The 26,083-nt window shown below is 42.7% G+C and overlaps 1 protein-coding gene across 1 annotated transcript; it reads left to right on the top strand.

The window, feature by feature from the left end:
- The first annotated feature begins 388 nt into the window (after positions 1 to 388).
- On the top strand, positions 389 to 26,083 carry dipk2ab (divergent protein kinase domain 2Ab). The gene is given in 6 exon segments (XM_030757085.1): positions 389 to 858; positions 6,972 to 7,853; positions 19,775 to 19,949; positions 19,952 to 19,987; positions 19,990 to 20,076; positions 23,679 to 26,083. Coding segments are annotated over 5 exon segments (1,299 nt in total). The 5' UTR covers positions 389 to 858; positions 6,972 to 7,199; the 3' UTR covers positions 24,026 to 26,083.

Below are 26,083 nucleotides of genomic sequence, written 5' to 3' on the forward strand. Positions count from 1 at the left end.
TATACAATAAAGAGTCTTTAAATACTTTTTATTTTTTCGTTTGTGGCCTGACAAATTTAAAGCTGTGTGTCAGTCAAGCTTTGCATAACCTTCCTTTATATTTACTGTCCTGCTGACATATCTCCAGCATTTTACTGTTTTGGTCACATTAAATTGAACTGTTCAACAATCTAAAATACACATTAATTTCAGCTAATGTTACCAATTCGTTTAAAAGCCTTTTAAAGCTTTTTGGGGGGCTAATTGAGGCACTATGAAAAAACAGAAATTTGGTCAAAGTTTGCACTGGGGCCGGCGTTCCAGACAAGACAATATTAGAATAATCGCTTAGCAACCATGCCCGTAAACAGAGAACGGATGTCGTAAAGAGTAAAGAGGCTGGTGTTGAAAAGAGTCGAAACAGAACCCATTGTGGTGTTGGAGAGGAGTGAGCAGCTGCCTGAGAGAACAAGAAAAGAAGCAATACCGTGACCGCGGAGGGACTCACAACACGCGGACAGATATGGACGTTAATTCACGGCACGGACGCTGTTATCCTTTGTGAAAAGGACCCCGTCGTCCAGTCGGAAACGTCCGGTATATGAAGAGTTAAGACTCGACAGCTCAACTGTTTATTTCAGCGGCTAGCAGGCTAGCTGGCTAGATACCTAAGAGCTAGAAATGGGAAGCCCGTTTGAGTCTGCTTGATAGAGAGAGATCTTCGTCGAGCTTTGAAGAAGCAGCTTTCGGCTGAGATATTATCGGCAGTGCTTTAAAGTCCCCTTCGCCCGCCTCGTAAGTAGCCGCAACTTTGAAGAATGATATCAGCTGAGCGCTAACCATTTCACTACTACAAAGCCGGAGAGGGAAAAGTCACAGGTTTGTTTCGTAGTTGTTTCTTCTCTTTGCAGTCTGTGCCGCCTTTGAACTCATTTCTTTTTTAAAAATAGAGGGGGAGCGCTGGTAAATTGTGCATTACAGAAGTCGCTTACATGCCCGTTTGTAAGCAGTTCAATAAAGCAGAAAACTCCGGTATTTTCTTTTGCTTTTTCTTTTTTCTGTTTTTAATCACCGAGAGCGTGCTTAACAGTCCGAGTGTCAGTGTTGCTACGATGAGATTTATAAAAAGAAAAGGAGACGCATTTTATTTATTTTTATTTTTTTAAACGAGCTCTCATCAGATGCCCACATCCCCTGTGCGGTGACAGGAAGCATATTATTACCACTATTAGTGTTTGTGGTGGTGTCGTTTTTGTTTTAGCGGAACTGTTTTTTTGGAGTCTCAGCATAAGTGATTAATGCGTTTCCCTTTTAATTATTAGTTTGCCTTGCACTAGAAAGAGAGCAAGGCTCCTATACACAACTTAATGTAGAATCACAGGGGCTAAAAAAAAAAGCATAAGAGACGGAACTCAAAACAGAGTGATCCTGGATATACTGTAGCGTGAAGAAAATGTGCTGCCCCCTAAACGCTATTTGTATGCAGATCATACTAAAGCAACAACGCGGGTGTCCAGGAGGTATCATATTTGCCGGAGGCGCTATTAACATTTTAGTATTTATTTAACAAAACATTGCTTCCCCCCTTAATTTCCCACTGTAGTTTTAGGCTATTTAAAACAGGTATTCTCAACAGGTTTCTAGTTGGCCAACTTGTTTGCTTTGGATTTGCCTTCCTTTTGGCAAATACACAACAAGTTGAACTATTTTTTTCTCCCTCCACCAAACCTAAAAACACTTAAATTAAAAAAAAAATGCTTATTTCGGTGTGGAGGGTTAAAAAAAAAAAGAAGAAGCTAAATAGACCTGACCATGATTTCTGTGGCATAGGAATAATTGCACTTTCTTGAAAACTGCTGCCCTTGATTTCTTCAAAGGAAAAACAGATTAACGCAAGAGTTTCAGTGTTTGGTCCACACAAAGCTCATAATAAGTCCTGAGGAATTTCTCTTTACAGTGTAATGAATAGAATGGGCTGCTTAGAATTAATTTCTCCATATCAGGAGATTAATTGTGGAGCCTTTCTGGTAGGTTGGTTGACAAGGGAACTGTGAAAATAGCCCAATACATTAAGGCATTCTGCTGGTGGTTGATTTGAATGTTTTTGAGTGCTCGGCAGGGGGAACGTCTTGTAATTGCAGCCTAAAAGCTCCCAGAGCAGCAGTATATTTTTGTTTTTGACCTCCAAACTCACCAAATCAGTCTCAGATACAGCAACTTATACAGCACATGGAAAAACGGAAGAAGTGGAAGAATGAATGTCTTTCAGGTAATTAATTTAATTTCCTCCCTGACCAACTGCATTTCCCATTTGTTTAAACTGCAGCTCGTTTTGACAGCTCGTTTTAATCATTTCACTCGGCTGACATGTTTGCTTTGCACCAGTGTTAACATGGGATTCAAATTCATGTCGACTTTTCAGACTTTTACAGAGAGATGCTGGGTTGTGAAAGCGTGCAGCTGTTTAAAGTAAACAGAAAAAGACAACTTGTTTGCAGTTGGAGAATCCAGAGTAGGTCTTCGCAATGTGTTCTTAACAGCTGCGTCATTTTGGCGCAAAGCAGATACTATTGATATTCTCATTAAAACCCTCTTGTGTTTGGTTTGGGCCAGAGATGAATGGACTAATGTTCATTGTGGGGATGCTGCTAATTGGTACTTATAATCTGAGGACTCAATTTTCCATTAGGTGTGTGAATGGTACTGTCATTTGTATCTATCCATCACTGTCTATGTGTTTGCTGTACAGAGGCAATCCGGCTGCGGCTGAATGTTTTTGTGATCAAACATTATTGACTCCCACGGTCGATAATCCTGGCAACAGTAGTTCCTCTCTCCAGCTAGAACCACACATTGCAAAGCAAGCGGGGGTAGCGGCGGCAGTGGTGTTGAGGGGCAGAGGCGGCTTTCTTCTCGAGCTTCGAGTAGGGCTGCCGGCGGTTCTGCAGGTAGATGCGCTGACGTGTGTTTGTGTGTCCGTTCAGAGATGGAGAAGTGCTGCTCTGTATTCAAGTGATCAATTTCCAGTCATTTCAATCACAAGAGCAATAACTCAAAGCTTCTCTCATCTTGCTGGCCATTAGTTATACATTGGTTATATCTCTTTTTTTTTTTTTTTTTTTTGTCTCTATTTTACTGATATCTTCACTGTATTTCAGTCCTTTTTCCCCCACTGTGCGCTCTCCTTTGCATTTTCATTGGAATTAATCAAGCATGTTCTTGTGTGGCTTGACTTCATTATATCATAATGAAGTTTAGCCTCAGGTGCAGTGAAAGAAATGGGTTACCCTGAGAGTAGCCTTGCCCTTGCACACCATTATCAGAAACTGGTTCTTACACAATGAGCTGCAGAAAAGATTATTCAAGAAAGAAATTTCCTTTCCAATCCCCTCCTCCTAATCATAGTTTTTCTGTTAAAATCTAAGTTTAATAAAAGTTGAAATATTAGGATATTACCATGTCATCTTCCTCTGTCTCAACCTTTGTCATTCTGTTTTAAGCCAACATGGGGCCTATTGCTTCATCTTGTGCCTTTTCAGTCCCAGTAATGAGCCATTTTGCGGCTCTTAACATCTGCCAAACTTGGAACATTTTGAATGCGAGACTCATCTTCCATGCATGAGGAGTCAGGCATCCTTTGATTTGCCCTCTTTTCTTTGCTTCTCTTTCGAAGCGCTCACCGCTGTACTTTGTAGACTGAGTGCGCTGAAAAACTTTCTTAGCCCACTTTTGGCAGTGGCCCTGTATGATGAGAAGTAATTTGGTGCTTATTCTAAACAGGGTTTTTTTTTTCCCCTCCTCTTGGTATTCTGCTTCCCTCCGTCTTTGAAGAGGCACTGTGATAGTGGTATGGAAGGGTGGGGGGGGGCTAATTTGAAACACAAGTTTTCTGTGGGCACGATGAGGTTTGCCCCAAAGAAAACACTGCTTTAAATTTCAATGCCCTTCAATAAAAACATCTGGCTTTAATTTAAAGCTTTAAGTGAACTTTACCCTCGTCGAGAACCTGAGTAGGCAACCTTGTCACAGAGCCCTATGCAGTCTGCCTTTCTATCTCCACATCCTCTTAAATAACTCCCATCATACAGCAATAGACAGTGAGAGAGTTAAATAAATGGTTTTGCAGGTGTAAAATTCACGAGGAAGCGGTCTAGTGGGGTAATTACCAGGGAAATAGATCCCCGTCTTAAATTACCATGTCATTCTCCCAATAAAGCTGAATGTTTTCATCTTATTCCTGTGCATGTAACACCAGCAGCAGCAGGTTATAAAAACTTGAATCCAGTAGCATTTTAAATTGTACACTGTCTCGCTCCATGCCAAACATGATGCACTTATAAAGCCGTAGATGGCAGATTTGTGCATTTCATTGACAATAATTTAATCGTTAAAGTTGTCTTTCATTAAGAGGAAGAAAATTATTCTTTCACTTAGTACCATTACTAACATAATGCAGGTAATGCTCCATAGATAATTGTGGACTGAAACTTTTTTTTTTTTTCTTCTGGCAAGGAAGACAAAGCTATGTATCCTCCTTGTGCTGGCTGCCAACTTGTGCTTCTCATTACTTCGCCATGTCCAGGGCTTGTTCAGGGCTTGTTCAGGCTTGCCCTGGCTCTCTGTTTCTTTCTCTCACGGATGAAGAGGTGAAACACTTCTTGGCCTTGCTGAGGTTATGGTTCGTCCTCTCTGAGCCCTTAGCTCATCCTAGATAAATCTCGTATCTGCTCCCAAGATCTTGCAGTCACGTCGGTGTCATGGCTGCCTGTGTCAGATGCTAAATGACACTTGAATCGCGATTTTTATAAGAACGGGAAATTCAGTTTTCCCCTCAAGCAATAAGCTTTCTCACTCCCTGTTGTAAAAGGCACAGACACGCATCCTTTTGAATCCCTTTGTCAAAGAGAGCCCAGTGTGGGCATACATAATTTCTTCCTTTCTTTCTTTTTTTGTTTTCTTCATTCAGCATGCTGATTTCAAATGCTGTCTAAAACAAAACTGTGGGAAAAAATGTTTGTCTGCTTTTTTTTTTGCTTCCAAGTTGTCTTGAGTTAATGTGAGCATCAATAGAATGAGTAATATATTCACAAAGTGCTCTCTAGAAGATTTCAGCCAAATATTACCATCATTAAGGATACACCATTTGAGGCCAATAGTAATTCTAATGGTTAAAATAACAATTTAGCCAAAGGCCACTCCAAATAGAGAAGTTTTGTGTGTGTGTGTGTGTCTGTCTCTGTGGCTATATATCCTCTCTTTTGTGCCAGACAAAAACAGTCTTTCTGCATTTCGTCACACTATCTTTAAATTGGTCCAAATTCAATAATACAAGTTAATGAAAAGCTGAAAAAGACAGACACTGAAAGTGGCCAGTACCAATTATTGGCTGATAAATCAGTGCATCTCAAACTGTCACTGTAATATATTGTAACAAATTAATAAAAAGAAAATGCTGTCATATGTGCTTCAAAATAATTGGATTTTAAACCTGATATAAAGTTTTTACCTATGTAGAAAATGCAGCTGTAACATCTCTCAGTAACTCATTATCGCACTCTTTATTTATGTCAGAACAAAATCACATGCTTACTGCTGTGTTGAGTCACATTGCTTGGGTTGTGGCAAGAATAGAAAAATCCTGAAATAATAATTTTCTTTGCCTTTAAAAACATGCAGTGCAGCACTCTGTAGTTCCCTATTTGGATATGGTCTATTTTTACATTAGGCAACTTGGCCTGATCAGGTCAAGGTATTTCCAGACAGAGGTGCAGGGTAAAAGCTAGTCCATTCGGCTCTTATCTGACATGCCGCAGGCCCACGTCTCTCACAACTCGGCTGCCTTTAGCCCTCATGTCCTGCCAGATCTCAACCACTTCGATCTGAAAGCAAGGGAACCCATCGACACGCAAACTAATCACACTACTGTGCCTGCTCGTTAGCCATGCCCTCTCAAGTCAGCTGTCCTAATAGGCATGTCCTAATGAGCTCTAATTGGGGATGGCTAATTTGCATGGTCTGACTCATTGTATTTCTTAAAGCGACTTAAAATACTTATTGCCTAAAAGCTGATTGGGGGGGTCTAACATGGTTTCACTGTGGGCAGACTTTAGTGGGGCTTTTTCTAAGTGCTTTGTTCTCTTACTGTTATCCCAGATTTTTATTTCTTTCTTTCATAGATAGTTCTTACCATCCTCCTCCTTGGCTGACATTGGCAATCTCAGTAGAAGTATTCACAGATTCTATTTTTTTTTTCCCTCCTCGACCACAAACGTTATTTTAGTGACACCAGCCATTTTCAAAGAAACAACATCAAAGCGTGATTAAAATGAAGCAGGGCAGCGCTGATCAAAGGTTAAACTTTGCACAGTGTGACTCTCTTCACAATGCAAACTGCGATTCCTCCATTTGAAGCAAGAGAAACAAAATCAAGATTCCTGAGCTCGGTGTAACTGAGGTATTCAGATGGCAAGTTATTCTGCGGTGCGTCTTAGAAAAAGTGATGGATACTTTTATAGCTGCAGAGGGAGGCCCACTGAGAGACTCTTCCTCTGAATGCAGGACACCTTTTTTTTTTATACTAGCAGAGGATGTTGTACATTTCCTCTTAATTTGATCACTGACATTTTATTTTCTCTACTTATTTATTTTTCTTATACTTAGGAAGTATACAAGAAATGATTTCCCGAAGAGAAAGCACTCAAACAGGCACAGGCAGGTTTATTGCATTGGCTGTGGGCCATCTCATTTCTGCTCAAAAAGTAATGAAATCTCTCAAATGACCCAAGCAATTCAAATTTGTGCAACTATTTCATATTCCACAGAAGCTGCTTTTTTGTTTTACAAGGGGGGTATCACATGCAGGGATTTAGGGTGAGAAGGAAATTAAATGAACCTTTTTCCATTGTTACTTTAGGCAAAAAGGTGAATTTTTGATATTATAAGGTGTAACTGAGGTAATAATTTCTCCCCTCTCTTTCTCTGCTTGGTTTCAGGACTGCTGGCCCAAGTTTGCGCACAAACCGAAGAGACAACATGATGCACTGGCCACTGCCAAAGTCTGGCACAGTGCAGCTGTGCCAACCTAGCCTCTGTCTGCCGCTTTAGACATTTCCCCTTTTACACCATGACGGAGAGGCATTGAGGTTAGCTCCCTGACGATCATCTCAATACCTCTCCTCCTCCCCTGTCCCTCCACACCCCACTCCTGACCCATCCACATCATGCTGCGCTTCCTGCCTCTCAAACTTGGCCGCCTGTACCGCTGTCTAAAGCTCCTATTGGTGGTGGGATTGTTTGTCATCTTGTTGATGAACACCCACAACCTGTTCGCCTCCTTCCAGAAGAATGAGCTCACGGACAGACGATTCATCAACCTCAACAAGTGTCCCGCCTGCTTTGGCACCAGCTGGTGCCGCAAGTTCATGAACGGCCAGGTTTCCTTTGAGACCTGGGGTCGCCTGCGGTTTCTAGACGTTTTCAATGTCAAGAATGTTTACTTCGCACAGTACGGTGAGCCCAGGGAGGGCACTCGTCGTGTTGTGCTCAAACGGCTCGGTTCGAACCAGGAGCTGGCCGAGATAGACCAGAAAATCTGTAAGAGGGCAACAGGCAGGCCACGATGTGACCTCATCCAGGCAATGTACAAGACTGAATTTGCCAGGATCAACGGGGATGTTCGACTGCTCACTCCAGATGTGGTGGAGGGCTGGTCAGACTTGGTGCACTGCCCCTCTCAGAGGCTGCTGGACCGTGTAGTCCGCAGGTACGCTGAAACCAAGGACTCTGGCAGCTTCCTGCTAAAAAACCTCAAGGACACAGAAAGAATGCAGCTTCTCATGACCTTGGCGTTTAACCCCGAGCCACTCGTATTACAGGTACTGTCTGCATTTGAACTCCTGAAAATTTTTGTGTTTACAGCCTTTAAAGCAGTCTGATTATGTGACACTGTCTGAGACCTAATAGGGTTTTTTTTTTTTTTTTTTTTTTTTTTTTTTTTTTAAAGTGATGTTTGACTAATACATGCTTTGAGGAAATTACTGCATCTTGATAAAGATGCACGGATCATCTGACAAAGACCTCTTTGTCAGAATATCTGTGGCAGCAGGTGGTTTCAGAGCAGATGGTAAAAGACGGCTTCTGGATTACTCCTGGAGAGTCAGAGTATCAGTGCAACAGCGTGTTGGCCCACAAAGCCCTCGCTAAATTACAGGGCGGGAATCCTCTTCCTTCCTCTTCTCCAGATCTGAGACAGACTATCAAGTCTTCCCTAAACTCAAGGCTACTTCAAGACTGCATGCTCATGATTTGGAGCACAAATATTCTTCTGCTTAGAATGGAGAAGGGTTTAAGAGCTGTGGCCTCTGAGAAAAGGGAAAAAAAAGAAGCAATTTTTGGCTGGCGGCAGTGCTGCATATTTAACACCATATGTAGGGCAGTTTTAAATTATTCAAGGATGCATCTGTAAATGGTCCAAGTTGTTTTTAATTTTAATACAAGTCTGTGTCCACTGGATTCTCATCGGGGGTGTGTGACTGGAACGGAACAATCTCTGGAGGGCTGCTAAATTGTATCACCGCCAGTATTCTTGATCTTCAATTTCTCTTGCTAAATATTTTTTGACTTTTGTTTTTCTGTGTGTATTTCAGTGTTACTATAAAAAGAAACGACTTGAAGGAACTGTCTTTAAAAAGAGAAGCTTTTGGGACATGTAGTGTTTAGTTTAGAAGAAAATGCAATGGGATGCTTTGTGATACCACTGGTACTAAGATTGTGCCACAACATTAGAAGGTTCTTGATTTTGACACATTTTACACAAACAAATGGTTCATCTTGCCCAAAATGAGAAGGATGCTTTTAAAATGAAGTTAAATGTATTGCTTTGACACCAGGTTAGGAGAAAAATCATGACCTACCTTTTATTCAGTCATCCTGATGTCTAAGCAGCCATGCTCTTCTGTTTCCACATCCTTTTTACTCGCTGATTAACAGGCGGCCAATCAATTTCAATTTCTATTTGGCATTGACGGTCTCATGAGGGGACAGAACAACAATGGTCTTGGCCCATGTAGACATTCAATAACTTGTTATGACCTCCACCACTAGCCCCCCCCCCGCATGTAGTACTGGACACCTCCAGGCATTTCAGAGGACAAAAGGCGGGATCAGCTTTTTAGTCCGGTCAATCTATAAAATCTGATTAGCTTTGTGCGGTCGCTCAACCCTCCCCCACTCTAACTTCCTCTCCTATTCTCACAGTATCCCCCCCCCCCTTTTTTTTTTCTTCCCCCTTTCTTTCTTTTTGTGGCATCCTTCCCTGCTTTTTCATCCCACTTGTGCACTCTCTGCAGATAATTCCATCAGTGCCATGATATTTCAGTTCAGAGGCTTGGGGAATCACCCCCATTCTTAGCTTGGACACACAGTTTTAGACATCACACACCAACACATCATGCACTCATTGCAGTGAGCGCGCTCCACTTCCCACTCTGCGTAGCCTTTGCATGTTTACAAGGACTCATGAATTGTTGATCTTACCCTGAACTTGTGACCTGTGGGTATAAAAAAGAACTGTTGGGTCTGTGCTCGTGCTTGCTAGGTCACGGATAACAGATTGTGCGTGCGGATCGGATAGATAACACACAAAGAAATGTGCAAGACGTCTCAGGCTCACAAATCCCAAGTACTTTGACTGTTCGTCGGCATCACTAACCTCAAAAGATGAGAAAATTTGCTATGAGACTGAAGGGCCCTATACACAAGGTTGGGCAGCAGCAGACCATAAAAGAATTAATAGCATTTATAGAGATTGAACAGAAGACGTGCTGTACTACAACACCTTGGTCCTTTTTTTTTTTGGCCAGTGGTGCTGTGTGGGGACTGGCCTTAACAAAGGATATAGAGGAATGTGGGCTGAGTTTTAAGACTCGTTATTTAATTTAACCAGGTCCTTATTTCAACTATTTATCACTCTGCCTTCTTGTCAGGTCATGAATGATGCTTTATTTTACCTTTTGTTGTCATTAAACACCTCTCCAGTAAGTTGAATAGGTGCAACTCTCACTCATTTTATAATTCAAGTTTGCTATATTTAGTGTAAATAATTTCCTTTTGCTGTCGGCTGGCAGTGTTGTGGTTTAGGGTTTATTTATTTATTTTTTTTATCCCCCCCCTTTCTTCCTCCTCTGGCTTTATACAGTTGAATAATGCGAATAACATTTCTGCTGTCTGCTCAGCGAGCTGCACTTTCTCTTAGAAGGGCTTCTGTTTCCAGTCCTTTGAAGCCACAGGCAGTAAATCGGCCCTGATTCACTATGAGAAACCAGACCTTCTTTGTCAGTGGGAAACAATCTGCTGTGTTGTTTTGGGTCTGGCCAACAATGTGTTTTCTGTGTTCTCTCTGTGTATGTGTGCATGCCTGTGTACTGCGTATACACACACACACACACACACACACCACCCCCACTTTTCTGTCACGTGGAAGGCAATTTGGCTTTGGGGAATAAATATTTTTGGAAGACAAAAATGACGACAGCCAAACAAGAAAATCCTTGTGCAATGAGAGTCGTCTTATCCAGCCTCATCCGTTTTCTCTCGTTTCCTCTTAAGCAGTGCAGTTAAGTTACCCTGGAAAGGTTTCTCTTTTACTTTGATAAATCTGCTTGTTCAAGGGGTTGTCTCTTTGCCAAGCAGTGGAATTACACGATGCTGTTTAATTTTACCTCTTATTCAACAATAACTTGGTTTGCATGAGAAGTAAGTAATTTATTTTTATCATTTCCATGGCTCAAATCTTATTTGCCATCCTTGTCTTCTCTCCTGCAGCTAAATGACTCTCCGATTCATCAGGTGATGGTTGTGTTTGATGGAGTACATCTGGCTCAACCTTAAATTAGTACAATTTAGCCTAGTCCTCCCTTCCAAATCATTAAGCTTAGCGAGTTTGCCAGAAGCATGTGACTATACTCGCACCCTTTTTGGTCCTCAGCCCTGTCTTGCTCAGTGGAGCTGAGAATAGGATGTGACAGGCCTGTGGGGTTAACTCAGTCAGCGGCACTCTCATCTCCTCTAAACTCAAATCTGTGCACTCCCAGACACACACACACACACACACACACTCTCTGTCTCTCTCTCTCTCTTTCTATTACAGCCTCTCTCCACCTTTTACAGATCCACCACCTCATTCAACACTCTGGCCTCACCTGACAAAGAGACATACTCGTCAAAAAGAACGAGCCTCTCACGTAACGCTGTTTTCCAAGAACACTGACATCTGACACTGATGCTAAATCAGAGGAGAGATTACATGGGTGACCTTATCTCCTGTTCTTCCTAACAGTTTTGACGGTAGCATTTTAATGCAAATAAGGAAGTAAACATTCACAGCTCCTTGAGCAAACACACCAGTAACTTGTTTGAATCTTTAAAAATGGAAGGGATGCCTCTTTGGTATGCTGCTGATTAATGACGCTCTGCATAATCCATTACAATGTTCAGTCACTTCGGGAAGCTAAGCCAAAATAAACAGTGTGTGTGTGTGTGTTTGGGGTTTTTCCTGGCACAACATGAGGCAGATGTGGTACCTGAACTGCGACCTGCTGAACCTTGATTTATTTTTGTATTAGGAACATAAATTTAAATCTTTCAGTTTAAATAACCATAACTGTAAATTAAAAAAGAAAAAAAAAAAGGGTGGTGTGGTTTTCAAACATGCTCCAAGAGTCTTGTGGGAAAAATTCTAATATACATATAAATTTCACATGCAGCCTTATTTATTACGCAGAAGCAATTATTTTACAGTTTTGGTGCAAAAAATATGAATTGAAAATGTGGAAAGAGTGAAGCCATTTTACTTTAATGGAGTTTAATAAAACAGTCCTGCTGCTTGAGACTGTATTAAAGTGTGTGTGTGTGTGTGTGTGTGTGTATATATATGGACAGGTGGTTGTGATGTTTGATTGCAAGAAAAACAAGCAGAAATATAGTCAGTCAGTATTCAGGCTTCATATGGCTCATAATAATTTCACAATCATGCATGAGGGGGGAAAAAAATGTCCTTTTTGCACCATATGGTTCCTCTGGCAAAGGATCGGCAGAATTTAAGCCTTTAAAATTTCTACGCAAGAAAACCCTTATGGTTTGGTTTTCTGGGTCATCATGCCTCTTCACAAAGAGGATCAAAACCTGTTTTGTTTTTAGTTTTTATTTATTTCTTTTCATTTGATCACATACTGCACGCCATCCCAGCTTAAGTGAGAGCCTTCTGTCTCTGAGGCTGGCTCAGTGGCTGAGGTCGACCAGTAAATAGTATTTAAGTTGGTAGTCTGTGATTAGCACCTTTGTTTTTGGGTCTTGGGGATTGTGATGCTCTTAGCACATAAGAGAGGAGGTTGTGTGTGCCGCTTAACCCTCCTTCAACTGCTCCCAAACCCCCTTTCATTATTCTTATAGGCCTTTGTGTACAGACTGAATCCTGTTAGGATAAGACGGGGAGTTATCTGGGCCCGACTCCCCGCTTTTTGGCTGCCCTCGCGGGATGGAGGCCCTGGTGGAACGGCGAGAAGAGAAGGAGGAGAGGAGCAGAGGGGTTGTGCGACTGACTGTGTATGTGTGTTGTACAAGCCAGAGCCTTGTGGTGTTTTCCCCTATTTGAATGAGCCAGACTGCTTGTGTTACCATAATCCTTTCTCTCTTTCTTCCTCTCTCCAAACACGCACACACACGTATACACACGAGCCTGACAGCTGTGTTTGGTTAGGTAAATGCCTGTGGCTACCCCCCTCCCATCCCACCCACTAGCTCCTTTTTTTAGATTGCCCCCCTCTCCCCCCTCCTTCCTGCTGTTACAGTGTGTACCCCAACCTATCTTATGCCATGCTCCTGAAGATACAGTTCTGCAGTGCAGGAGACAGTCATTCACAGCTCTCCCTGGGCCCCTTAAGATAGCAAATATTGATCCATAACAAGCAGCTCTTTACTATGCACTGTCCCCTGGAGAGCCCAGGGCCTAATGTTAGCGAAAGTATGCCTTTTAGCACATCAGTTTGCCTGTGATAAAACTGGCCACTGCATTAAAGCACAAGGCACTTGGTTCCTGTCAGAGAAATGATCAGAGTTTAGGGATATCTGTACCATCCTTAAGTTTTTGGCATTTGCACCCTTCTAGTTCTAAAACTGCTCTCGTCATTGTAACTGCTCACTGGATGTAAAAGGAAATGGTCATAGGCACTTCTTATAATAGTTGACTCTTCTAGCATGTTGGACATATATTGTTCTTTGTAGAGGGGAATTCTTTGTGAATTCTCTGGTCTGTAGAGAGGTTAGAGCACAGGGTCAGTGACAGCCAGTCTCCCTGCTCAGTATGCTTACATGGTTACCCCTGAGATAATTGGAGCCTGCTCTGAAATATACAACCCTTGATGTAGGCCTCAAACCCACAGCCTTCAGGTCTGAGGCCAAGCTGTGTGGGCGGCAAATACCACCTAGACTGAGTGAACACTGCTGCCTATGACTTAATACATTCCTCGTCTTCCAGTGGAGGGGATTTATGAGGTGACTCCATGTGCAGTGGCTCAGGTTCAGGTCGGCAAAGGGTTTCAGCTATCAGTAAGCGGTGGAGTGTGTACTAGCAACCCCGAGCTGTGCCGTCCTGTGTGCTCATTCCTCATCCTGCTCTCATTCTCTCTGCAGAGCAAAGGCCTGCAGAACTCAAAGAGCATGCTAACCCATTTCTATCAAGACTCAGAGTAGCTCACTGAATCATGTGCATAATCTTTCTGTCCTGTACAAGCAAATTCTGCATGGTCTGATGGTTTTTTATACATGTCTTGGTTTTGTTTGCTCATCTGAGCCTGGTGTGTGTTTTTTTTTTTTTTTTTTTTTTTGATCTCCCACTTGGCATACAATCAAGCAGTGCTCTCAGTTTTCAGTACATTCAAAGATTTATGATATTCCTAAGGCTGTCCATATGCTCGTCTGGATGGACATTGGTTTTTCATTTTAAAATGAATGCTAGGCTGTCAAGCATATACAGTAACATTAAACCAGTAATTTGAACATCATCCATTGTCAGAGGAAGTACTCACATGAATGAAGAAATGACAAAAGCTATGTAACCCTAGCTATAATTTATTTGCTTAATTTTCAGTGTTTCCCACAGAATTGTATTGTATTTTTGGAGGTAGTGAGGTACTGGTGCTCACATGATTTTTAATCCACTGTCTTTGATTGCAGCTGGTGAAAGTAGTCCCTGTTCTTCAGCTTTGGTGAGCTCACCTTAGTAGCACCAGCTTTACACATTTCACTAAAACAGGGACTACCATTACCTGCCACAGTTCAAGACCGTGGAGCTGGACTGTCTTAAATTTGTCTCTTATTCTGTAGTCAAGCACGACAAGAGGCAGCTGATTGACAACAAGAACCACTAACGCCACACTTTCAAAATAAGAGCAGAGATGCTAGTCGGTAGGAAACTCTTATCACGTTTCCTCTGATTCAAAAATTAAAAATCAATCTCAACTATACTTGGGTGGCTCACCCAAGTATAGCTTTATGAATCGGGAAACAAAGACTGTGACAGATGAGATCGTCTGTGTTACCCTTTTAAAGGTATCAGTTTTTGCCCGTCTGACTAAAACACAAACTAGATCAGTATAATTTCCAAAAGCCTCCCTTTATAGGGTCCTGAAATGGTGGAGCAGAGTGGACAGTAGGTATAAACACAGAATTTGAAAAATGTGTATTAGTTTGGATTTACCAGACTGCTGCCAGTCATACACACTGTGACTTTGCAGTCTTTGAACCATATGCCTAGATAAGAAGAGGTCAGGCATATTCTAAATTCAGATATATACACAGTTGGTTTGCCATTACCAGAAGACATGCATTCACTCCTCAGTGTGGTGCTGTGACTAGGCAGTTCCTGGCTTTTATGTCTGGAACGTACAGCATCAGTGCCCTGTATTACAGGTTTAGGGGGTGGAACAAAGAGAGAGAGAGAGAGAGGGAGGGGAGCTGGGTTTGCAGGAAAAGCAGCAGCAGGAGACGAGCGACATGGAAAAGAAGTTGCACCATGTGCACTAGGATGAGGCTGGTTCCCCTGTGGTGTCTGAGCTCTCGCTGCAGACTAACTGACTGGATTTTAAACATAAATGGCTAGCAAAATGCCAGACGGGGCTCACCACACATCCTCCAGACACACAAGGCAACAGGAGAGCTGCACAGAAAAGCAACGTTTTTTTTTTTTTTTGTTTTTTGTTTTTTCCCCCCCAAGTCCAGCTTGGCAGCTCCAGCCTTTCAAGCCTTGCAAAACAGATGTGGCTCCTTCTTAACACTAATCCCCTTTGATAAACAGACTGAATAATGTTCATTTTGTAACATCAGGGTTGAAAGGATTTTTTTGGGGGGGGGGGGGGGGGTTGCTTTTGTTGTGTCTGACTGAATGTGTCTGACTGAATGTGTCTATCAGCCACATGTCCTCAACTTTACTATTTGATCCCTGGACTCTTACGAGTCCTGTCCCAGCTGTTTGCTATGAAGCGGCGAGGTTTTGTTGAGGACAGAAAATGTTGAGAATTTACACCACACCCGGCTCTGGGCTTTAACAAGCTGCAACTACTAATTTCCTTTTTGCGGAAAGTAGTGTGGTTGCAAGATGAAGGGCCAAACGGCTTCCTTTTAAACTCAGCTCTGTGTCCAACATATATATGTGTGTGTGTGTGGTTTGACGGACCAGTGTTTCTCTGCAAGCCAGCCAAGGCAATATCTTGGGAGCCACTCATGTTTACTCGGCCCTTGAATAGAGGTTGTTATCAGCCCTGGTCACGTTGCGTATTCTCATTCACATGCGCTAGGATGCAGTTTCACATAGACACAAACACTCACATGCACAGACAAACAAGGAGCCTCTTTTTGAACCCTCTCTCACACGCACGCCCACGCCCTCCCCAAGTGGCCCAGTAGAAGGGCATGCCTTTGTCAGCAGATGTCAGGACGCAGGTGTGTGCTCCCGTGCCTCTCGCTCCATTCGTTTCATCCTCTTCTCCAGAGGCTGCCCATTTGTCTGTGGCCCTGTTACATTTCAGCCCAATCCAATCTGCCCCCAAGAGGACGCCAGTGTGTCTGTTGTATTACAGGGAGGGGGTGGAAAGCACAAACCCCCCAGTCAATGCTACGATAGCGTACTGGTACAACCTTAAAGATTAGATTAGTCAGACTTGGGCCTAGAAGTCGCTGTGAGGTCGTCTTTAATGAGAAGAGTCTGTTTTTCACCCTTGCTTTCATTGTCTCCCGAGCCCGGCTCATTATTTCTGTAACACGGCAAAAAATTTTGCAGAGGGGGGGGGGGAGCATTAGACTCAACGTTTTACAAGTTCAAGGTTTTGCTAAGCAGGAAATAAAAGGTTCTTATCCAGTGAAGGGAACAAGAAGTGATAAGACTTTAAAAAAGCAGTAAAAGTTGCTGGGATGTATCATTGGCAGTTTTGCACCCTCAGCATTTTTAAATAGCATAACGTGATTGGGAGACGACTGGTAAAATTCACTACCTGTGCAGTAACCACACACAGAGTACCTCCCAGGTCTGCTCAGAGATAGTGCCGTGGATGTAATATTAGGCTGGGTTTTCCAATTTATCCCCCCCTCCCCACTCAACGCCTCATTGCGGACGTTAATGACTTCTGCAGGGTAACCGTTTAAAGAGCGCTAAGGGAGAATGATTGGTGGGACACGTAGAGTATTTATCAACCCCTGCAATAGGCAAGTTTGAATCCAAATCTCAGGTGTGCACTTCCATGTGCTTGCCTACACTGTTCAGTAGTTCTCACTTATAGACTTATTGTATATAAAATTTAAATAAAGGAAGCTCATAAAAATGGGACCAAGGTAATTGACGCAATGCAGCGAGCTTGCCAGCACTGTGAATGATCAACATCTATGTTAAGAACCAAGAACCAGGACCAGACAGACATGAAGGCGTTCTCATAACAGCCGTTGACAGTATATGAAAGTAGCCGTAGGGCATTCATCCTTCTCCTCCCTCCCATCAGCCATCCCCCCCATCTGTTGTCGCTCTACTTTTTTCCAACTATTCAGGGCTGCAACCTGACAACAAAGAGAGAGTGTTTTAGCAGGCAGGTCTTTGCTGGTTTATTCCTCCTGTCTAGTGGAGCGTAGAAGTGAAAGACACTCTGTTTGTCTCTTCTGTTTGCTGTCTCCATCACATTCTCTCTTTTCTCCCCTCTTGCTCTCAGTGTGCCCTCGCAACCCCACATCTCACCATCCACCCTGCAGGCACGAGAGAGGCAGGCTGGTGTTTTGCAAAGGAGGTTTAGTCGTAATGCTGGACAGGCCAAGTTTTGTGAACGTGACCAAGAGCCGCTTAGATTTGCAGCAATATAAAGGTTTTAATTTGGGTCAAAGGGAGGCGAGCCTAAGAAGGATATAGCCCCCAACTGATCCAGCTTCAACTTAATCATTATATCCCACCTTCAGAAATTAGAAAGCCATTTGAGATATTTAGTTTGTTAAATCTCTAATCCTAATTCTTTTAGCCCACTGGCCAGCAGCATCTCGGTAGTCTGGGATTGTCTCCTTTTTGGCCAGTATTTGGGAGTGTTGTCAGCCCACCATTATCATTTGTTTCTGAGCATGTGATGGGTTTTTTCACCTTCTGAAACATCTACTTCCTCTGATTTCTCTTCCTATCAAGTTTTCTGAAAGTCTGGAGGAAGTTTATTAAGGCACAGGCTTTTGGAGAAGTTTGGGTGAGTCATTGCCAAGTCTAGTGATGATGAGCACAGACAGACAGGCTGCAAAAAGCAAGTAGTGCTCTATGGACAGACTGTTGTCTGGCCCACAATTGATCAGGTCACCTCAGGGAAATGGGTTCGACCTACACTGCATGCAACTTATCATTGTCCTCCAGTCAAGCTTGTGGCTCTTTCTTAAAACTGATGGGAACAAGAGATACACCTAAGGCATAGATTTACACCACTTAACAGACTGATAGACTGGAAAATGTTTGTCAGTTTCCATCTGGATTTGTCACATTGAGTCATTGCTGCTTTACTTGACTTTGTTGGGCTTAGAATTGCCTTAACTTCTTTGCATCATGCACAGCATAGTTTGCAGAGTGCTCAAATAAAATGCCCCAAAAATAGTTGGCAATGCACAAGCAAACCTGCAAATCATGCCATAGTCATCACCTGAATAATTTTTGGGTTCCATATCACTTGCGTTTTCCCATTCTCCATGTGGCAGAGGTCCAGCTGCCGTCTTTGAGATAGCAGCTGTGTGGCGTCAGGGGAGGGAGGGGTGTTGTAAGGGGGTTTAAAATGTACTGTATGTCTTTAATAATTTGTATTTCATTAAAGTTTAAAGGGAGTTAGGGCCGCCCATGCATATTTAACCTCCCACCCTCTTGACAGAAATTGAAAGCTTGTAAAGTATTGAATTACCCCTAGTTGTAAAGTGAGATGCAACAGTGATAGTAGTTCACACCTTACCTGCAGTGTCACAATGTGTTCCCTTCCTTATCTCAGGTGCGATTAGGTTTCAGAAGGGAGGGGTTATAGGGCTGCTGTGAAAGACAAGTGCTCCCAATTATGTGTCTGTGTGGCGGCTGCCTGCAAACACGGCAGCCTAGGAGAGATTGATACATAGGAAATGCGGGCAATCATTAGACTAGCATATGGCAGGTGTTTATTATAAAGATGGGGGCCTGTGGCAGCAGGTTTATAGGGTAGAGGGCTATCGCTTGCAGCAATACCCATGTGTCTGGGAAAAAAAGGGGGGGGGGGGGGTCATTCTATTATTTTCTATTAATTTGTCTGACCATGTGGCAGCCTGTGACAATGAAATGGACCTGGGAGAAAAGAAATGGATGGATGGGAAGTATGAGACACCAGAGCTCATGGACAGAGATGGAAGCAGTAATGAGACTTAGGGATTCGAGTCCCTCAGCAGCCTGTAATATTGCCAGAATCAGCTGCTTTATGCCAAACTCATTTAAGTTGCATGTAAGTTTGTATGTGTAAATGTTTTCATTTGTGTGTTTACCTGCACAGATGTTACCACTTGGCTAAGTAACTGCAGATGATAGTTAATGTCTGCATATCTGACCCCACTAGAGGCAAATAAATCTGGGAGAGATTATTGTGCAGTGATACCACTTTCATCTGGTGGTATTACCTTGTTATTATTAATCAGTTTAACCTATAATACACAGCGATTTTCTTGTCAGCGTGCCCAAGCTGCATTAACCCAGTTAGTCGACATCACACAGCAGTTTAAATCGCCCCAGTGCTGCATCACAACACATAAGGCTTCCTGCTAACTGCTGTTACCACATAATCATCTCCTATCGTTCTCTGAACCACTGAATATAGCAGCGTACATCAGCTCATAGCTGTAGGGTTTTAACACAAACTGGCTTTTGCTTTTATTAAATTTAATCCGTTATACCCGGGTGCTGGCTCTGTTTCACGTGATCTTGGCAGATTTTCAGCTATTGTGCTTAGAATTGTGTATAAAACATCACCTAAGGCTACACATAGAATCTTTGTGTTTGCTTTTTGGGATTTTTGCTTTGTCTATCTATGTTGAGAAGCTGATTCTTGTGGAAGTTAAACAAATATTTTCTGGACTATGTGAAGGTTCTTGCCAATTTGTTAGCCTTTGCTGTTCAAAGCCACCAGGGTATTTTTTTTTTTTTTCTGTCAGCCAACTTGATATACACAGCCTGACTTCTTTTAACTGTTTTAAATCAACTGTCTTCAATTCTCATGTTTCTCCTTCCCAGAGCTTTCCGTCAGACGAAGGCTGGCCATTCGCCAAGTACCTGGGAGCATGTGGGCGCGTGGTAGCTGTCAACTACGTAGGCGAGGATCTGTGGAGATTCTACAATGCGCCATGGGAGAAGAGGGTAGACTTGGCACGCCAGCTGATGGACATCGCCGAGCAGCTCACCAACAATGACTTGAGTTTGCCCTCTACCTGCTCGATGTCAGCTTTGATACTTTGCGGTCGGCCCACGTGACGGAAAGGTCATCATTGTTGACGCCGAGAATGTTCTTGTGGCCGACAAAAGGCTGATCAAGCAAAGTGAGTGGCACTGTCCATAAATTCCCAAACACATGTGTGCAGTGTGTGTCCGTGCCCGTATGCCCATACATCTGTGAGTTAGGCCTTACAGAGCTTATCCCTCTAGTTGCCATGACAATAATTCATTGGTCATGAACATGTATGCGTATCACTCCTTTAAACACAACCACTTCACAAGAACTGCTGCTCATCTTTATAGGGTGGTATCTACATTAGCATATAACACTAGATGCAGAAATTATGGACCTGTCATTGGTGCTTCTCTGGAGTTATGAAAAACCCCTGATAAGCCATTATTTTTCTTCATAACCATAATAACTACTTGTGAAGCGATTGTTCTGCCTTTCTGTCCTGTTTATCGGAGTTTTTACAAAAGCCCGGGTGTGATTTAAACACTGTCTACAGTTTGTATTTTCTAGAAAACACTGCATTTGATGTCGGAACTATAACTGCATACTGTAGCTTATGAGGAAGTGATGAAGGTTTGAGGAAAGGCCTCGAGGGACAGCATGCTCGAAGGCTCCTCTCTTCTAAGAATATACACTCCTACAGCACCCTTCTGCCTCTAACGCGCACGTCCCCATCAAGCAAGATCGTTCGGATAACGAGCCATCTCCGCTGCCCTAGTTTTTTTGCCTCTCAGAATAAACCTCATAACAAGGACAGAGATAGTGATACATCACACTCAGTGCTGCGGTTTCCTGCAATTCTTGTCCCCCTTCTAAGGGGCTACTACAGAGAGAGGGAAGGCCACCTAGTCAGGCTCTCAGATTTGTCCCTTCCTGCAGAAAATCCTATTAAAGTGATAAACTGTTGTGTCGCTGGGTGTTGAGGTTCCACCATTATGCCCTTTGACAGATATGAGCTATTGTGTGTGTGAGAGAGAGAGAGAGAGAGAGAGAGAACGAGCGAGTGTGTGAGTGAGAGAGAGAGAATGGAGTGTGTATGCACTTTTTTTGCTGGAGGCAAAAGTATTGTGATGAATTTATCCTAGAGATAAAGTGCCATTTTGCCAAATTACGAGATCTGACACCAGAAAACCACAAATTGATGTACAACATGGGAAGGTACTCCAACATGCCCTGTAGCTTTTGCCCCTTGAGTTTGTCCTTCATTGCTGTGCGATTATGTTGATATGTCAGTGCACCACACGAAAGTGTGTATATTTACCTTGGTGCCAAAAGCTGCAATTTTCCACCCTGTCACAGTGGTCCTTTTTGCAAGCCCTAAAGCACAATCCAGGTTGAGACTTCCTTTGTCTGGCCGACACATTTAGAGCTTGACAACTCAAGCTGCTTTACCCTGGCTATTCAGAGTTTAAGCCTCAAGTTTATTTGCTTCTTCCATGTTTGTGTGCCTGGATCTGTTTGTGTGTGTGCCAAGTGCTGGGGCACAGCAGGAAGAAGAGGGATGACGGCGATAATGAGTATTACGAGGTCAATGCCGTGTGTTGGACAGCAGTAGGAAATAGCCACGGTAACTTCCCAAGGCTCCACAAACAGAATTCAATCCCTACAATTAGAGCCTGAGATTGAAAGCGAACTAAATAGTGTGATGCGAATCTCATCAGTCTAAACTAAGGCCAATTGATTTGCAAATCAAACACGCAGAAAGCCATGTGCTGTTCCACCCTCTCATTAGGGGCATCCATATTGATGTGATGGGTTTCGGCGAGATAAACGCATGCCATGTTCAAGTTGTCCTGTGTGCTGTGTTTGCACAGTCCAGTGGCGCGAAAGGAGCCATTCCCCATCATGAGTTTTATCGCATTGAGGATGTTTCACCACTAGTGTCTTTTCGAAACACATGCTGTATAATGTAGCACATACTTCACTCACTCTCTCATTCTCCCTGACGCTCACTGGGCTTAGACAAACACATATATGCAACAGCACTTGAACACGCACACTGCCGTTCTTGTTCTCTTACATTCAATAATGCACTCTAACACAGGCTTACATGTTTAAAACCAGCTCGTACTCTTGAATGCCACTAGTAAGGCTGTGCTAACAAGCATTTCAGGCCCAATGTCCCTTCTCAGTGCAGCCCAGTGAAGCCAGAGGGAGTGAGGAGAATGTATACAAGTCAGGCCTGAGCTCCTTAACATGGAAGGTACCAGATATGCAGGAGACAAGTGAGGCTAGGCAGCCTACCTCATCTGCTGCTCTCCACTCATTTGAATTGGAAATTATTTAGTTTGTGTTGGAAATCTTCAAGCTTTGTTACGCTCAGGCTTGTAGGAAGAAGGAATTGAAGGCTATTGAGGTGCAAGTAAATAGACCTCGTAGTTCTTTTTAGCCTTTAGTTGAGTCTCAACTTTTCTTTTTTTGCTGTGCTCATCTTTGTCCTTGAGAACAAAACCTATGCTCCCTTCTTGTTCTTTTTAGGTGGTTGTGTGTGTGGTGTGTGTGTGTGTGGTGTGTGTGTGTGTGTGTGAGGAGAGTGAAAAAGAACAGGACACTCTCCTGATGCCACCTGTCAATCAGTGTTGAGGTGTGAGTATGGTCAGTTGGAAACATAATTGCTTTCACCTCGCCTTGCTACTTTGGTGCATACGTCTTTATTGTGCGCGCCGCTTGCGCTACGCATATTCAGGCATATCCATCTTCATCATCCACCATGATTGAGGGTTGATGTGCCCCTCCTCTTTGGGGGGCCATGGGGGCCCCTTGCTAACAGGGCAGTGCTGGATGTTTGATTGAGTTGTACTGATGAGCAAGAGGAGAAGTGCATTACAACGCTGATGCACTGATTATGTGTTTGCATCCTCTGGGTCCACCCCCCCACTCCCCACCATGCTATTGATCTGCCTTTTAATGCACAAACCAATAGCTCTCTCATCATTCCAGGTTTTCTTGGCCCCCTTCTTTCCCAGCACAATCCTCTAAAGGGGGAAAAAAAGCAATGTGAAATGAGCTGGAGAAAGAATTTTATTTGCTCAATAAATCTGGAGAGTGGTTCATTTCTGTCAAATGAAACTGTAGATGAGTTGTTTGCCTCTGGGCTTTGAAAAAGTATTTCCCATTAGGGCCTGTGGGGTGTCAAAAGTGGCACCTTGGTCCTGTCAGCTTCTGCTGAGGTTGATTTCATGGGTAATAATTTGCACAAACCAAAAAATATTCTTCTTATTCTTCATGGTCAGATGCAGTAGAACAGTTGACTGCAATTATCTATGTTTCAAGTTTTGTTTTTCTCTTTAGTTTCAAAAACTGTTTGCTAAAAGAGAAATGCTCCTACTACATAAGGAAGAAAGCCATCTAAAACTGCCAGGCTAGAACCGGGGGGAGCTCTCTAGCAAAATACCCCCTGAATACAATTGGGCCCTTGTTGCACGACAAACCCCACAATGCCTCAGATTTTCTGTCAGACTCACTCTCAATAAATATAAATGCTAAAAGATTAAAAATGCTCTTGATTTTTATTGCTCCAGGATTTGTTTAACGGTTTGCAAGACCTACATAACCCAGCCTCACTACATTACATTCAGCTGGGGGAAAACAAATCTTATGATCCAATAGATGCTTTTATATTTTTGAACTGAATATTGTTAGTACATTTCTATAGTGGTGTATGCATTTACCTGTGTCTTTGTGTACTTGCAGACAAGCCAGAAAACTACGATGTGTGGTACGAGAGCCGGTTTGAAGAGTGCGACAGGGAGGCCTGTCTGTCTTTCTCCAAGGACTCTCTTTGTTCCAGGGTCACTGTGGACCACAACTACTATGCCATATGTCAAAACCTGCTGTCGCGGTATGCTACATGGCGGGGCACCACTGGAGGACTCCTCCACGACCCGCCTGCCCACATAGCCAAAGATGGACAACTCAAGGCTCTGTTGGACGAGTGCACCAAACCCAAAAAGCGCTACGGCCGCTTTCAGGCGGCAAAGGAACTGCGCGAATACCTCACACAGCTAGCTGCCGCTTCCTCCTCTGCCATGGCCAGGTAATGAATGGAGTCGGCGTTAGCCTGACGCAATTAAAGACTGAATTCTGTACTTTTTATCTCTGGACTCTTGAGATCCTGGTTCTTGTTCATGATGTCATTCGTTCTCCTTTATGCTCTGGAGCAGGAAGGTGTTAGCTCTTGCATCAGGAAGGGTAAGAATCAAACTTCAAAGCTGATTTATTCAAACTGTAGCTTTTACCTTACTTTGCTCCTGTGTAAAAGAGGAATGTGGCACTATATAATTCTGGTTAGAACCAGGATGGAGAGGGAATAGGGGTAAATTCTCCCCTCCCAGGGTGGGCTGCCATTTTTTTGGGGGTGGGAAGATCAGAAAGGGCTCTGGTAAACGCATCCTTCACTGGACACAGGCTTACGCAAACCAGAGCATCCAAGCAGCAGCAACATTGCATAGCCCTGACCACATCCATCCTCCTGCCACTCCTCAGTCCATCCGAACTGTTGTTTTGATTGCAACGCTTATTTCTCCTGTTTTTTTGTTTTGTTTTAATCTGGTGTTCTTTTAAAGACTGAATTTAAGTTTAGTTATTTTTTTTCTTTGTTTTTGCTGTGCCCCCCCCCGGTATCATTGCTGCAGAGAAGATGGAAGTAGCATGAATCTGCTATCAGGCAGCAGGAAAGGCCAGACTACAGTAGGTTCCCGAGCAGAAACAGGAAGTTCTGTGTTTTAGGTTTCATGCGAGACAAAAGGAAAAAAAAAAACCTTGATGCCTGTATAATTTCCTGCTACTCCAATCAATCACTTGATTTCCAGGTTATATAAATGAGGCAATCATCCTGGATTTTTTCTTCTTTAATTTGTTTTGTTTCGGGTGATTTTCCTTTTTAATAGAGAAATTGAGACAGCTGCTTATAGGAAAAAGGTGGAAATTGGACATTGGTGGTCTCTTGATGCAAATTTGCCTATACCAAAGAGGCTATTTGTAATATTAAGAGTTCTGAGCAGTACAGAGAGTTATATTTTTGGTTCCCCACCAGAGCTGTCCAGAAAAACTTTAATGTGTACACACATCTTATGTGAGCTGGCAGGCCTGCATACTGATTTCCCCTCTCCTAAGAACTGAAATCCTGTCAGATCTAAGGCATAAATTAGCCATATTAAATGTCACAAACCCCCTCTGCTTTGTCACCCTCCCTCAGACTTGATAAACGATCATTTGATTTTTTTTAATGTATTTTTTTAAGACTACAAAACTTGATAAAAGTGAATAAAATTCTGTTAAAAAAATCTGTAATTATATATAAATTCTTCTGCTTTCTGCTCTGTTCTCCCACTAATGTTTAGTGCAGTAAGTTCCATCAAGCCAATGGTATAAAAAGCAATGAAGATACCAGATTACATCCGTGCTCCAGAAGTGGCTTCTGACCTGCACTTTTCCATTTTGAATCCCAGAATGTCTGCTGAATATTAAACACTCGGCACCACTTAGAGGTTGGGTTGATTTTTACAGTCGGGGGACCAACAAATTAAACATAATCACAAATCTAGCTTCAATTGGTAATTCATTGTGAGAGCTTACTTTAAAGAATAAAACTGTCTCTGGCTCCATATGTTTTGTATGTCAACTGTGTTGATGTTGTGAATCAGACGCCCAGTGGAGTGTTGTGTAGCACAGTCAACAGACAAATAATCAAAAGTGAGCCCCTCCACCTGCGGGAAAAGGAGAAAGCACAGCAGTTTTTATTTTATTTTTTGTTGTTTTGTTGGGTTTTTTTTTTTTTTTTTTTTTTTGGGCCTTCTCTGAGACTTGGAGAGCTGATGTGACCCTTGCCAGTTTGGAAAAGCAATAAAGACAAGTTTGGCTAATGGATTTTTGTTTCTGAACTCCCCTTTTCCTTTTATTGTGTTGGATATATTGTTTGCCCAGTCTGGAGGATGGTCAACTCGGAAAGATTTGTTCATGCGTAACTAACTGTCCTCTTTTGTACTGTAATATTTTTTTTTTTTCTTTTGAGTATTCTATCAGCATTGTCTGATTTTTCCTGTGCCTTTCATTCAAAAGTTGTATTTACAACTTTTAGTGGGTTTAAATATTAAAAT

Source organism: Archocentrus centrarchus, chromosome 20 (genome assembly GCF_007364275.1).
Source record: "Archocentrus centrarchus isolate MPI-CPG fArcCen1 chromosome 20, fArcCen1, whole genome shotgun sequence".
Classification (NCBI taxonomy): Eukaryota; Metazoa; Chordata; class Actinopteri; order Cichliformes; family Cichlidae; genus Archocentrus; species Archocentrus centrarchus.